The sequence below is a fragment of the Aulostomus chinensis genome, chromosome 9, assembly GCF_037954235.1.
Source record: "Aulostomus chinensis isolate RoL2024-O1b breed Wild chromosome 9, RoL_Achi_v1.0, whole genome shotgun sequence".
NCBI classification, from domain to species: Eukaryota; Metazoa; Chordata; class Actinopteri; order Syngnathiformes; family Aulostomidae; genus Aulostomus; species Aulostomus chinensis.
Genome location: NC_141328.1, coordinates 22492110 through 22507567, shown reverse-complemented (window position 1 = coordinate 22507567; position 15458 = coordinate 22492110). Strand labels below are relative to the sequence as shown.

At 40.5% G+C, this 15458-nt stretch overlaps 1 protein-coding gene across 4 annotated transcripts in view; it reads right to left on the bottom strand.

Moving 5' to 3' along the window:
• nphp4 (nephronophthisis 4) overlaps positions 1 to 15458 on the bottom strand; it is a 137523-nt gene that overhangs the window by 84836 nt on the left and 37229 nt on the right. For all 4 annotated transcript variants that reach the window (XM_086214300.1, XM_086214301.1, XM_086214302.1 and 1 more), the window contains 2 exons: positions 5740 to 5924; positions 4536 to 4671 (listed from right to left, as the gene is read on the bottom strand). In XM_086214300.1, the coding sequence (XP_086070426.1) occupies positions 4536 to 4671; positions 5740 to 5924 (321 nt within the window). The remainder of the gene's footprint in view (positions 1 to 4535; positions 4672 to 5739; positions 5925 to 15458) is intronic.

Here is a 15458-nt window from a genome sequence, read left to right as displayed (position 1 = left end):
GGAATCTTGTTGAGGACCGACTAACCTGTAAGACTACAGACAGCGGCACCAACTTGATCAGAGCTCTGAAAGACCATGGGAGACTCAGCCTTCTGTGCGATTGAACAATTTCTTTGTCATTGGCAAACTGATTTTAAGTGGGGAGGGATCAATTTAAATTGTGAATCAGATTTGTTGTTAAAAACAAAAAAATCTGAGTTTTTTTTTTTTTTTAAAGAAGAATATATATATAATTTATAATGAAGAAAATCAAAGGGTTGTTTTTTTTAGGCCATATCGCCCAGCCCTAGTAAGTAACGTTCACTGCTCCTTTTTTACTTCTGTAAGTAATTAGCATTTTAACTGCCACTTCAACTTCTTTCACTGGCTGAAGTTCAGGTCCATATAATTTCTCAGGGTTTTCAATTTCAGCATTCACAGCCACACACATCGAAACAACCAACTATGAAGAACACTGAAGAGCTCTAGTGCACCATGTTTTCATATAAATGAATGTCCCTCACAGATGCATGACTGCTAAACCATAAATCAAATTCAATTGCAATTAAAAACTCAAAAAAGGGCAGTTGTTCTTATTTCAGTACAACGCTGTTTTTTTGAGGGGGGGGGGGGCCTTCCAAAATGATTGTTTTTTTGTTATTATTTACTGGTAGTTTAGGTTTGTGCGCTTCAACTGTGAAATATGCATTTCAGAATTTTGAGTGCTTTGAGTGCATTTTTCTTAATAACCAATCAAATTTACTCGGTACCGTTTTTGTACTATATTGCAATTTTGAATCATCACATTGTACGCAACAATCACAATGAGATCTCCTCCAGATGATCAATCGCTGCTCTGCATTTATGGAGTATACTGTATGTATATGTATGAGTTTATGTCTGTGGCTTCATTCCAGTGCTGTTAGATGGATGTGCATCAGACTCCGCTAATTTAAACACGGACAAATGATCCTACGACTCCTCTTGATTTTCCAAATTTTATCAGACTACATGGATCAAATTATGATGGTGAAATGAGTCATTTTGCGCAGGTTGTGTGATGATGTAAGCAATTTATCCAGCGTCTTACTGTAAAGCCGTAACTGTAGCAGCAGAGTTGGCTACAGGGATGACGTATGCATGTCAATAGTGTGAGTAGTAACTGTCGCTGCCAGAGGATGGAGACAAATGTGACACCTTAAAGCTTTAAAATGTGAAAACACAGTTAAATATCTTCAAAAACAGTTATGTTTCCCATCTGTCACTTCATTATGCGCAATACTTCATTACATTAAGTATATTTCATCAGAGTAATTTAAATTCTGCGTATTGCACTATGTCACTTTTATTGGTTGGGCTTCTAGTCCACAGAGTGTTTACTCTACTTATTGTATCCCAGCTATTCCTCACAAGAAAAGAATATACAGACACTGCTGTCAATCGCCACATTCAGTGTTGACAATGATTGATTGTTCAGATGTTTGATTTAAGCAGAATGGCCCGATTGTCTGTTGCCATTCCGAGAGTATGACTGAAATTAAACGGCTCTGTTGTTTGAAATTCATGCTACTTCATTGATTTTTACAGGTTTAAATACAAGTACCCTTCCAAAAGAGCCTGAAAAATCTTTGAAGAGGCTGTGGCGGCAATCAAACATGAACCTGCGTATATAACAAATGGTGTCAAGCAGTGTGAAGCGCTGTTGACAATGTACAGCTGCCTGCCCCGAAGGCACACCTCAGCTCCCCACAGTAATAAGACAAAATCCTCACATCTCTGACAGCTGTGTGACACATATACAATGTCCCATCACAAGAAACAGAGACACATGAGACTAAAGTTTTTGCAGTCAGCTGACAATATGGGAGCAAGATTTGCCGGATGGCTGACTGAGACTTCGGGTGTCGATGCTGCTGTCGTCTGCAGGAGGCAGCTCTTATCAAACCCTTATCAGTCAAACACCCTAGACAGATCAGGCTTTGGATTAACACTAGCGAGCAACATATGCACAAATCAGCACATACGCAAGCATGCACGCACGCACGCACAACACCCACACATAGACAGAAATGACTATCCACCTGCTAAATATCTCTCACCTCATCAAACATTCATGCCAGAGGAGGCGAAGGTGGTGAAGTAGAGTGTGGTAGGATAGGATCTTTTCTACACCCACACAACAGTTTTTACCAAGCTATTCCTGGATGATGTAGACAGACATTAATTTTATTGTTCTATCAGGGTTATAAGAAGTTTTAAAGGTTTTGTTTTTTGTTTTTTTTTTTGAAGGGGAGGGAGGTCCAATTAAAGTAAACGTATATCAAGTCAGGAGTAGAGACGTTCTTGGTGTACTTTTCTACTGATAACACGATGAGACACTGTCGATCCAAAACCGGTTGCTGCATTAATATATTCACATTCATGGTAAATTTATGACAATTACAAGTAGTTGTTCTCTGCACACAAGAGGAAATTAGGACCCAATTGTGACGTATAATAGAAAATGAGCTTCGTTCTCTATAGCACGTGAGCTACCACAAAGAGTATAAAAGTGTTTTAGCTACTTGTTAGGAACTGGCTACCACTCAAAAGTGAACTGGCAACCAGTAGCTGAAACAATGTCTAAGGTGACAGAGCAACTGTTGGAAAAAAGCTTAATAACATTTTGTTAATTTTCCCAAACCAAAAAGCCATCATCCACAGCTACTTTCCACAGAGACGATACCAATGTACATGATGTGAGAATGGCAGAGCTCCGTTTCAAGTCTTTCCACATGTATCATACATTTCTATCTTCTTCATCCCCCGTCTGCGCTATAAAGAGACTGCTGACTGAAAGTGAGTTCACACTCTGAACAAAGGCTGACACATTTGCTCGATTTCACGGTGCTGACAGGAACGACATTAGTTATTGTGCGGTGCCTATAAATGCAGTTTTAGAAGATGACAGGTCTCTTTAGATCAAAAAATACCAATGACAAATTTTAGGAAAAACCTCAATAAATGAGTGGAGGATGGTCATGCCATAATCCACATGACCCGGGTGAGGGTCACTAAAGAGTTAGATGACTATCAAAATGATGTGACACGAATCTAAAGCCTGATGACTGGTCAGCTATACAGTCACCTGATCTCAACCCAGTTGAATAGCGTTGGGAGATGTCTGACCTGCGTGTCAGACGGCACTCTCCACCAGAACCCTCACAGCACCAAGAGAGGGAACATCTTTTTGGTTGAGAGGTGTTAATGTCTCCAGACACTCCCAGAGAATCTGTGCCGCATTGAAGCTGCTCTGCCTACTTAGATGTTTGTTTTTCCTTCAATATGCTACCCGTCTGAACTGACATTGCCCACAATGAAATCCAACGATCCCCTCTGTTAGCTTCGCTGCATATAGCGTGTACTGATTATCAGCCTAATATCGATGTTCAAAATACCATTTTTTTCAGAGAAAGGAGGTTTTAGAATGTCTTGAATGTATAAATTTAATTCGATAAAGTCTAGGATTTGCCAACCTAACATTAAGCTGTTGGCCGTGATTACTGACCGGTTATAGTGGTCATCCACACTCGGGGGGGAGTGCTAACATTAGCTTTTTTGCTGCTAGTGAGAAGCCAATACACTTTGTTGTGATTATGAGCATCAATTACTGTTTTTTTCATGTCATTATAAACTGCTGTTCCAAAGTCAATAGTTTCAAACGGTGAACGGTTTCATGGTTTTTATGTAACAGTCGACTTATCGAATTATCTACATCAACTCTGAAATTTCAGAATCGGGGCCGGCTCCTCAAACACATCTGTATCAGCCAGATTATGATCTTAAACATCTTTATAAGCCCTGAATTTCATGACTGGAGCCTCACTAGGATAAGCATTTGAGTCTAATTTACAACTTCAAACTCATTAAAGAACTGATTGCTGCCTCGTAACAAGCAACCACCCATGGATGCTTGTTTCACAGAGTTCTCACGTTAGCAGTGGGAAACTCGGTCATAAAGACCAAAGCACTTGTTTGGGTAGCATTTCTTGTCAAAGATACAAACAGGAATAAAGGACCAGTTGTGTCAATAATAGCGGATTAGCCAAGTCTTTGTTCCATGATGCAGTAAATCAAACCATTATAACCAAATGCTGTTTGAAGGGTTTTTCAAGATAATATGTGCTGAAGAATCACACACAGTAAATATTCGATGATTCAACCAAATGTTAAATTTAGAGCTTATGGCATTGAAAATTTGTTTAGCCTCCAGCAAACATCATTCTCAAGGCCCTACAGGGGAATCACTGCCCAGCACCCATGATTAAACAACATTTTATAGTCTTGAGTTTGACTTGACTCATCATTGCCACTTTTTTCACTTACTAATGCTAGGAAATCACAAGTGTCTTTGAGAAATATTCCTGTTTTATTTCAAACATGTTTATGAGCTGGTATCTGCCATTACGGCTCCCACGATAATGTTAACAACCTCTACACTAAAATTGTGCCGGGCTCGTGCTGTCTTTAGTTTGGATTAAATGTGGTCCATTTATGTGTTTGTTTATCCCTCTTACCCGAGCCTCTCGACCAATCGGAGCAGAGAAGACATACTCCAGCTGGAAAGTAATAGCTAAAGCCTGATGATTGGTCAGCTGGATCTCCAGGCTGCTGCGCAGGCCAAGCGTCAGAGGAGCCGACGATGTCGCCGAGCTGACGAGATAGAAAACAGTACATTGATAGGTTGGAGTGAAGGGAGTGAGATGCAAGAAAAAAACAAAACCTGATGATGTTCTTCCAAGCCGTCATTTAACAGCAAGTCTCCCTTTATTTCTTTTACCACATTTATTTCTTACTACAGGAGAATAAATAAATGTGTTACAGGGTTAACACATGTTGGCTAAATGTTCTCTGGCAAGCGCTCGCCTCCTGTGTGAGCAGTGGAACAGCACTCTTAGTATTCGTCATTCACAGTTTACATCCACCATAGGCGGGAGCATACTGTGGAGCACTGGAGTGTAACGAGGTGGGGCCGAGTGCCTTTTCTTTTTTTCGCTTCATAGACCCTCTGGAGAAATGGAACAGGCGAACGAGCACTTTGGGTTTTTTTTCTTTTGAGTTTTTTTTTTTTTTTTCTGTTTCTTCTCTATTTCACTGCTGTCTGGAAGCACCAGGCATAACACAGGCAAGACAGGCTGGCAGCTTCACTGGCAGCACCCAAAAAAAAAAAAAAGGCAAACATCATGATGTTGCCCTACATTGATCACATCACCAACTACATGAGCACTTTCTCCTTCAAATAAGACAGAGAAAAAATGTTGTAATGTTCTGCCGTATCTGGATGACTGTGACGATTACAGGGGTTTATAATGCCATAACTGAGTACACAATGTCATTTAGAAGGTGCTTGTGTTGAATATGAATTTGCATACACACATTCTCCTTCTTGTAACACACTTACATAATCATCCCCATAATCACCACATCAGCTAGCGTCTGATCTGAGGCAGAGAACACTGTGATTCAGACACTCATTGAAAGCTTCTCGCTGTCTTTGTGTCATCTGTTGAGTCCCAGTGGATGTCCACAGCCTATCGGCGGACTGTTCTTTGTACTCAAAAACCTCATGCATCATTTATGAAACTGTAAATTGAAATGAAATAAATGTTCTCCCTCTTGCACATCTGTCAGCATAATTGTGCTCAACTATTTAGAGTAGCCTGCATTAATCTCTCCACAGTATCACACAGATACAGTGACACGTTTACCTCCGTAGCTCACCTGTCCTGAGCTAAGGTGCTCTGTTTGGAGGTGCTGTCTGCTCGCCCTCTGACCCCCGAGGCTAGGGGCTCCAGGATCACCACTTGGGGTGTGTCAGTGAAACACCAACTATTGTGGACCCCGACGTGAAGCCTCCTTTCCTGGATAGCGACCGCCATCAGCGAACCTTCTTGTGCTTGCTGTTTCTGAAAGTCGGTGAGAAACAGTTTAGTGCTAGATTGATATTCTTCTTCTTCTTTTTTTTACATGGTTGTGTGAAAAAAAAATACATATATCAACGGACGTAAAGTCCAGCAATCAAATCTGACCACAGAAATCCACAGGTTCACACTCAGCCCTCAACTCACACTAAGGGTTTAATGGTTCTGAACCCCAGACTGAATCCATGATGCAAAAGTCAGTGGTCTCATGTCAAGTAGGTTGCAGCAGTTTTCTTAAATTTAAAAAAAAAAAAAAAAAAAAAAAATTAAGCAGTTTTGACGAACTCAAGTCTGACTTCAAACCCCAGGTATGTACCTAACAAAGATTTTTGCTTACAATTACACACACAGTCGACCTTATTAATTACCTTTGGAATGAAATGAAATGAACCCAAAACTACTGGCTGCCCTTCCTAATGCTCTTGCATCCTAAGCCAGGTATCAACATCATATGGAAGAATTCCAAAAGAGGAGGCAGGAGATTAATGACCATGATATTGGAATGAGATATCCCTTTTGTAATAATCAGGCACTAATTATTGTCATGAAACGATGAAATAATGATGTTAAATTAATTTAGAAATGAAAAATATACACAAACAAAAACAATTATACATAACAGAAGACACCCAACATATCATGTTTTTAATCTAGCAGTGTATATAGTTTATTTATTTGCGTTTGCTAGAAAGAAATCTCCGAAGGAGTCAACTGTAGGCAAACACATTTTACTGTATGCATCATCAATTCTGAGTATAGCTATAACAGTGTGCAGCCAAAATGAACCATCTCCTCCACAAGCCTCTTCTGGGACCATTACAGGAGCTCAACAGCAGTTAGCCGCCATTACTTCTTTACACTAATCTCAGGTCATTATGCAGCCTGATGGACTTCGGGCCAGTGGTCAAGTACCCCTCTGACACACTTCTGGCCTCACTATTGTTGCGGTAGATGATATTTACCATCGCAACACTATGACAGGCACTTTCATCGGGTGCAGAGGCATGAACAAAATCTGAATAGATTCGAGCACGATGTGACGCACAAACCCAGACCCGCCCGTCACTCCTGTGGAGTCTGCACTCTTACGCTGTAGCTTCACAAGCAGGCAAGACTTCACTTGATTTTTGTGTTATGAGTTTCAACGTGCAAGTATTCGAGGCTCCTCTGTCAGGTATCTGGACATAGTAAGTCTAGTTTTTGTGAATATTAATGGCTCCACATGTATATTATTTAGTTACGTTCATGTTTTTCATTATTCAAATATGTACAAAGTATTTCGAATTAATGTTTTCCTTATTGTTGTTTTTTTTTGTTTTTTTCTTATTTTTGTTTACTTTCTTTTTTTTGGTAAAATACAAGTGATAAAACACATATATGACAGAGTGCGGGGCATGAGGGACAGCAACACTCAAGCACACAAAAACCACATGGGGGGCAGGACAAACAAAACAAAAACAACCACACCAAACAGATGAAGAGGAAAAAACAGATCAAAACAAAACAAAAATAACTGAGAGTAGCAGTATACCACAGGAGCGACAACATAAAATAAGCTACAGCACATTTAGTTTCCATGGTTTTTCGATCGGTTTCACCTGCGTTTTCTTCTCTTGTGGTCAGCTGACTGTCTGCTGTTGGCTACAGGAGTTACGTCGGTGACACCGCATCCTTAAACTTGTCACTGTAATTAAAGGCTTCTTAAAATATTTACTCCTTCCAACGCTACATTTTTGGAGCGACTGGAATTTAGGTCCTTTGTTTGGATCTAAGTGTAATTGTTTGTTATATTAGTAGAAATCCACAGTCGGCATCTTCTTTAAAAAAAAATGCACTGGATGTGTCCATGTGGCGACAGGTTCAGGTGTGTAGCTGCTGATACAAAGTTTCTAACCCCCCCCCCCCCACAGTGCCATGCTGTGCCCCATTGAGTCCTACTCCTTTCCATTTGTTTTTCAGTATTTCTCCTCTCAGTTCATTCTCTCGTCACATCTCTGACTCCCACTCTGCATGTCTTTTGCCTTTCTTTTCTTGTCAGTTATCTCTTTCTGTCCCTTTCACTGCTCACAGCTTCTCCATATCCACCCACACCTTTTCAATCAAAATTAGCATTTCAATTCAGCTTTATGTTGTTGTTTTAAAGAAGTAACAGCAGGAGCAGGAGAAGCAGCCTATCCTGTTTGGCTACTGTACAACCCACATACGGCACTGCTTCTCCTGCTCTCCTCATTTTACATCCCTGCACTGACACACTCCATCTCTCTCCATCCATTTCTCTGCCTGGCTCTTTACTATCTACCCTCTTCTTGTTATCGTCACTCATACCCTTACAAGCATCCGGCGATATGTGCTCAGCAGTGTACCATATTTTTCTGCTATTTGATGGGGACAGAGGATTAGGTTCTTTCATCCTAACCTCAATTTATGCCTTCCCCTTCTCTCTCTTTGCTCTTTAGAAATATTTCCAATAACACCTCTCGTATCAAGTGATGTATTTGGTGGCAGGAATGAATGTTTCAAGCTGGTTTCACTTTTGTACAATTCTGGAGAGAACAGGACTGGGATAGGTAGGCAATCAAAAGTGATATGACAGGTTTCTGTGATGGACACCTCGCAGGCCTCGTCTACAGAGCCGGTGGGATGTGTTTTGGGAACGTTTTCATCTTATTTACCGATATGAGAATGTGGTGACTCACTAATGCAATGCTCTATGTATAGTCTGTTTAAATCGTGTCAGCTCTCATTTGGCTTTCGGGAGTGTTACATAACTGTCTTCCAGCTGGATCACGTAGTCTACGGCTCCATCCAATTAATGTGTGGCACCTGAGTGCCAATACGAAGATGTACCCTCGCAGAGGAGCGTACATCACACGTTTCAATCCTCGACTCACCCGCACACACAGTGACAAGCGGGATAATTACTAATTATCTGAGAAGATGTTGCAAAACAAACAACATACATCAAATGCCTGTGTGTGCACTACACAGGAGAAAAAAAGACATCTCTCTGTTGACAACTCCTGTTGAAAATAGACAATATATTTTTCAATATGAGGATTCTTACATACAATTTCTTATCACATTAACTTATTGATTTGTGTGACTGGATTCTCTAACAGATGTATTTTTGTAGACCATCACTGAAGTTAACATCGCCATGGTTCCCCTCAACTAAAAGCCAAATGGATTTTTGCATTGCATTTTTATTCACTGCCAAAAATAAGTTCTGTGATAAACACAAGTTTATGAGCACCACTTGTATGTTTACACGAAGCATAAATCATTAGAACTACAAAGCTATGCTATGAACAAACAACTCTGCAGACTTCCTCATCACCGCAACCAGCATCACACTTGTGGCGTGTTGGCGTGGCACGCGTGCAGTTTAGTTTAGCCACCTGTTAGCAACCGCTGTTTTTAAGACACAGCAGAGTCTTAAAGTGCTCTGATGACATGTCGCATCACAGGAGACGGGATGATGGAGCCTTATATCAGATCATCTTTGTCTAGCTACCTTCGATCCTCACTTCCCCTGGTTACCATGTCCAAGTGTCCTTGAGCAAGATACTGAACCCCTAATTGCTCCTGATGGCCCTGCAACAGACTGGTGATCCATCCAGGGTGAACCCCGCCCCTCGCCCAATGTCAGCTGGGATAGGCCCCCCACCCACCCCCTGTGGCCCTTAACGGATAAGCAGTATAGAAAATGGATGGATGGATGGATGGATGGACCCTTTAGGCAGCCGGGGGGGGGGGGGGGGGGGGGAGACGAGACATTTGCAAATAATTGCTTTTAGTGACATTCAGAGTGTAATCATGAGTGTGTTTTTCATTCTGTGTGTCTGGTGTGGTGCCTATTTTTCCTCCACTGCAGCCGTTGATAGGGAAGATGACAGGGAAATGGCTTTGTCTCTCCTACGACAGGTCTGCCATGAAGTGTTTCAGCTAGAAAATAAAAGACTGATAGATAGTTGTTTATAAGAGAACAGTTAAAACCGCTGCTTTCGCTTCTCTGCATCCCTCTCCTCACTCGCCTCCTTCCTCTTTCTTTCATTTATTTCCCTGCTCTTTTTTTCTCACTCCGTCAGTTTTCTTGCTCTCCCCACCTCTCTTGTTCACCATCCTCTTTCTTCTCCCTCTTGCCTCTCTGTCTACCACCGTCACAGATTTCTTCCTCCCTCGCCTGAAATATGAATATTTTAGAGCTAAGAAGCTTAAAGGGAACAATGAAATGGCCCCCCCAAGTTAAATTATACTTCATTTCTAGAGTCAAAGAAGAGGGACTTTTCCGTGTGATGAGTGCATGGGTGCCTCGTGGGTCGCCTTGCTAACTTTTACGCACATTCACTTTGTTGTCTGCTGCTTTCATGTCATATTTGTGATATTAACCCTGATGTTGATTCTGGAATTGTTAAACCAGACAGCAGTTGTGTAGCCAATCAACACAGTGGTCCCTTGAGCGAACGTGATGTGCACTTGACAACTGGGGCAGAAAAAGTTCTTACACGCTCTTTACATCATTAAAAGAAGGGACAAGGGGCGGCTGAATGATATTAATTTGCATGCTTTTGGAGGCAGTTTGTTTTAGAGCTTTTATACGGAGTAAACAAAAACAATACATTGGAGATGCGTCGGTGTGTTGTTTCCTAATTACAGAAGTCATCCGAGTGTGGGTGTTATAAAAGGGAAGCTAAGCATTCTCTTTAACCATCCATTATCTGCTAGGGATACATTTTATATATATCTGTATCCATGCACATTTGTGTGTGTGTGTGCATTAAATGCGTTAAATATTTTGTAACTTGGCTGGTTATTTGACCAAAAATGTATCAAAACCATCATTTAGCACGATAAGTAAGTCGATTCATAATTTCCCCAGTGTGTGTACTACTTTACGCATGGCATTGTTATAATATATTAGAATAATTTATTTTGTTGTCTGTTAATATAATGTATATTTTCTACTATTTTTAAACAGAGTTGAATTTGAAACCGCCATTTCTAAGACGCGTAAACGCTTCAAAATTCTCAGGTGAGGTATTTACCATTATGTATAAAACTTATTCCTTTTTTTCTTTTTAAGTGTTCCAGGAGGAAGGCGCCATATTAATCATGGTCTTCTGATAGGATTCAGTTAAATCAAAGACGGGGAATGGAATAGCTGTCAATGTTTCTTCATCTCGGCTGCAGTTAAAAGCCACTATGCAGAGATGTGAAGGCCTTAAAGTTAGAGGGCACTTTCTCTTTCTCTCTGCCTATATATTTATCTATCTATATATTATCCATGATGATTACTGTCAAGGCTGCGGTGCATCAAGAGCAAACCTAAGTAGACTTTATACCAATATGTCCTTGAGGGTTCAACAGAAACCTTTCTTAAACTGTAAACCCACATTTCTAATGTGTCTGCAGTCTTTTGTAAAAAAATGACCATAGTCCATTTAAATCTGTGTTGGGGGATAAAGTGTTCTCCAGCAAGTCAAAGATAACTCTGGTGGAAAAACATATCTTATCTTAGAAAAGGAAAAACCCTACAATGCAGTTCTGTGGAGGATTGTAGTGCAAAAAGTTAGTGAGGGAGGTTTGTATTTGATTCCAGTCTGCATGCAGGATGTTAATGTAAATGCATTTTCACTTTTATTCCCCTGCTTTGTAAGGGTTTTTTGTGTGTGTTTTCTTTCCCTCCGCTGAATTTCAATCGAAAATAAAATGACGAAAGAAACTCTCTGAAGTACAGAAATAGAGGATTATTACCTCATTTGAATATTCACACCTGAGAATGTCACTGTCATTGTCACATTTTAACAACAAAGTTTCTCATAGATTCAATTAGCAGCGCACCCGCACAGGGAGGAGGAGGTAAAAAGAAGGGTGAAGATGAAACATTAGTAAGCAAAATTAATTTAGTCAGGACACTGAATAAAATCAAGAAGCCAAAAAAAAAAAAGAGGGAAGCCATTTAGAGGAAATTTAGGAATAATAGCAGTTGGAAGAGAAATGAAAAGCAGGCAGCAGCTGCCTCATTGGGGGGTGGGGGTCAATTGGGTCTGAGGGTTATTTCTTTGTGCTCACGGATGAATCGAGTGAGGAAGCTCTATTTAAGGGCCCCGACTTGAACATGTGAAGCTCAAACGAGCAAATGGGTCGAAACCCTGGAGAAGGAGGATTGGGACAGTGAGAAGGAACTTTACAAATGGTCGCGCCACAGAGGTTTGGGGCATTAAGCAATAAAGGAGTCCTCTGAGACCTGTGACACTACACCTCGCTTACATTCAACACTTTCAACTTCTTTACTGTGGTTTGAATATTTTGTGGTTAGCAAAATTCTTTGATGTAGAAATCTTAATTTACCATCGTTTAACTCTAACTGGTGAACGTGGAAGTGTAAGCTGTTGACATTGATAGATGTTTCACTAAGAATTAAGTGGTTCTGAAGATATTGGCCCCGGTCCATGGATGGCCTGGGAGCGCCCTCTAGTGGGCTGCAAAATACTCATTGAAATACACACTGAAGTTCACTTTTAATAGAGAAATTATTTTTTAAGGAAAATATTAGTAGAATATTATGAATTAGATGATAAAACCATTTAAAAATCTAGGGAAATATTAAAATGATCAGTTATTAGCTCCATAAAATCCACCTTCACACATCATCAATTTGAGACCCTTAGCTTGGCCAAGCTAGCTGTTAACGTTATGCTCTCGTGTGGTAAATGATGAGAGGGTTACTGGAGAGGGGGAAAAAAAAAAAACAACAGTTGTGTTTTTCTACAGAAAAAAACAGTAAATGTGTGTATATAATGTGGGTTGTAACAAATGTTTTGTTTTTAATTATTATTTTATTTTAATGGAGGCAATGATGCAGAACCAAAAACCTAAAGTTTAAAGTGGATCGTGAGACAATCTACCTGACTGGTTGAATTAGAACAGAACAGAACAGAGCAGAATCGAACAGTGCTTGATGACTCACATTATATTTGATCTTTATTCTTATTCTGGATTGGGAGTGTATGCCGAAGCAAACAGGTAATCATAGAAGACAGAGTGTATGCACTGTATGTATTTCCTCCTGCTTCTAGTCCACGACAGGGCAGTCTTATGCATGCTGAGGAAACTGCAAAAACCATGATTATCCCTAAAATTATTATTATGTAACAGTATTAGTAGTTTTGCACCCACAGGAAGTTATGAGAGAGACACACTGAGGGACGTTCAAGGCTATTTCTGCTTTTTTCTGATCTTTCTTTTTTCTTTTCCAAAGTCTTTGCAACATAAAATCATTCACAAATGTAGATAAAATATGGACAAAAAAAGAAAAGGAAAAGCTAAAGGCACATGCAGGGTGTGGTGGCATCATTAAAAGCCATCAGCTCTCCGTCAATACTTTTTCTGTTAGAACTTTGTGAAATCAATGTGTAGGCTGCACCAGTAAAAGGTAATATCTCTACAGATGGTTCCTGTCTTCTCAAGTGGTGTGTGTAAGTGCAAGAGAGTGAGAGAGGAAGCAGGTAAAATTATGTCCCACACGAGATTTAAATAAGCCTATTAGTGAGTGAGTTACACAAGTCCACTGTGTTTCTCTTCTCAACTCAACAAACAGTAAAAGCAGTAACTGAGCATGCTTCGCTCCGGCTAAATCCACTTTTATTTTTGTCCTGAGTCCACGTTAAAGGTGCCCCTGTTAGAGAGAAACAAACACAACCTCACTCAGGGCTTGTTCAGAAGCTCGGCTCCCAATTGTCCTGGATGTGCATTACCAAGGAAACACCACTAACTACTTACTGGGATTGGCTGACCAGAACGGCTCTAATACAACAGAATAAAAGAACAAAGAAAATAGCACATCTGGCATTATTCAGACAAAGTACAAATAAAATGAACACAGGGAACACCGAGCCTCTTTGTCCTTGCACACCACTGTTATGATCATTAGGTATAGTTTTAAAAAGGTAAAGGTGTCTGATTTTAGGGGAAAGATTTTCATATTTTTATATCAAGTTGCCTCGGTAATATTGCTGATTATTCATTTATGTTTCATTAATCTAAGGGAGTCTAGTAAGAGACGTGGAAGAACGAGAATAGCAACCAAGGCTCCTCACTGACCAGAAGAGTGCTGTGTAGTTTGGTCAGGTTTGTTTCATCTTTAAAGAACCCGGGAATGTGTATGAATGCTGGATTTTTAGAGACATGTGCACGCGCGCGCACACACACACACGCACACACACTCACACACACTCTCTCTCACACACACACACACACACACACACACACACACACACACACACACACACACACACACACAGGTGGCTGACTGTGAGGAGATATTTACTGATTTTTTACAAAAAGTGCATTGGATTACGATCATGTATGTGTGTGAGAAAGAGAGGGAGAGAGAACGAGTGTGTGTGTGTGTGTGTGTGTGTGTGTGTGTGTGTGTGTGTGTGTGTGTGTGTGTGTGTGTGTGTGTGTGTGTGTGTGTGTGAGTAGCCATGTATGTGTTGCTACCCACACTGTGAATGTTTGCTCCCCCATATTGAGGGTGAGTCATCCACGGTAAGAAACAGTGACAGCATCATTAGCATGCCGCTCTCATCCTCCCACTTCTCTACTCCTTAACAGATTTTAACTGGTACAGCGTTTCTACCAATAAATCATTTTTGCCCTACTCGCCCATAATTCATGGGCAAAAACATTAAGTCGAACACACACACACACACACACACACACACACACACACACACACACACACATACAAATACTCATATTGTTGCCTTCCTATTTCACAGCACCTTCCCCTCAGCATAACACATCACACTTACACATCACATACTTAGAACCGTTGTACCACCATGAGTCCACTGGGTTGTGCACAGTAGGGTCCACTGGGAAAGTACACCTCGAGTCTGACATGGGATACCACAGGAGTTATTGTTCTAGTGGATGAGAAATATCATCAATAACATCTCTGCTGATAGTTTAACAGAAAAGAAGATCACTGACTGTAATATTAAATGTTTCATAGACAAAATGTTGCTTAACCTTCCTGATCCAGAGCATCTACTCACATGTTCTGCTATGCTGTGACACCTTTTGCAGCGGAAAGACAAAGGTGGCTCTCCTATATCATGTTGATACTTTTCCTGTAAGATTAAGCTCATACTTGGCTAAAAATACAACTTTCAGGCTTTGTCAAAGTTTAACTGTTACAGATGAGTGAGAACCCAATGTGCTGATATCTTTGGTCATGGCTAAAAATGGCCACACTATAATTTTTACAGCTTAGGATTTGGATCACCTGATTTTAGGATGACCATCCCACAATGCAACTGCAGCAATAACGTACAACTACTAACCAACCTATAAGAATGGATGCAATATGTCAGATGGAAAGTAGTAAAAGAGAAGTGACAGCTATTGAGTACTAATCTTGAAAAAACTCAGGCTGCTGTAACGTGTTTATCAGAAGTTCCGTGGAGACAGAGTTAGTTGGAGTGCGCGAAAAAATGTCACCATTTAATT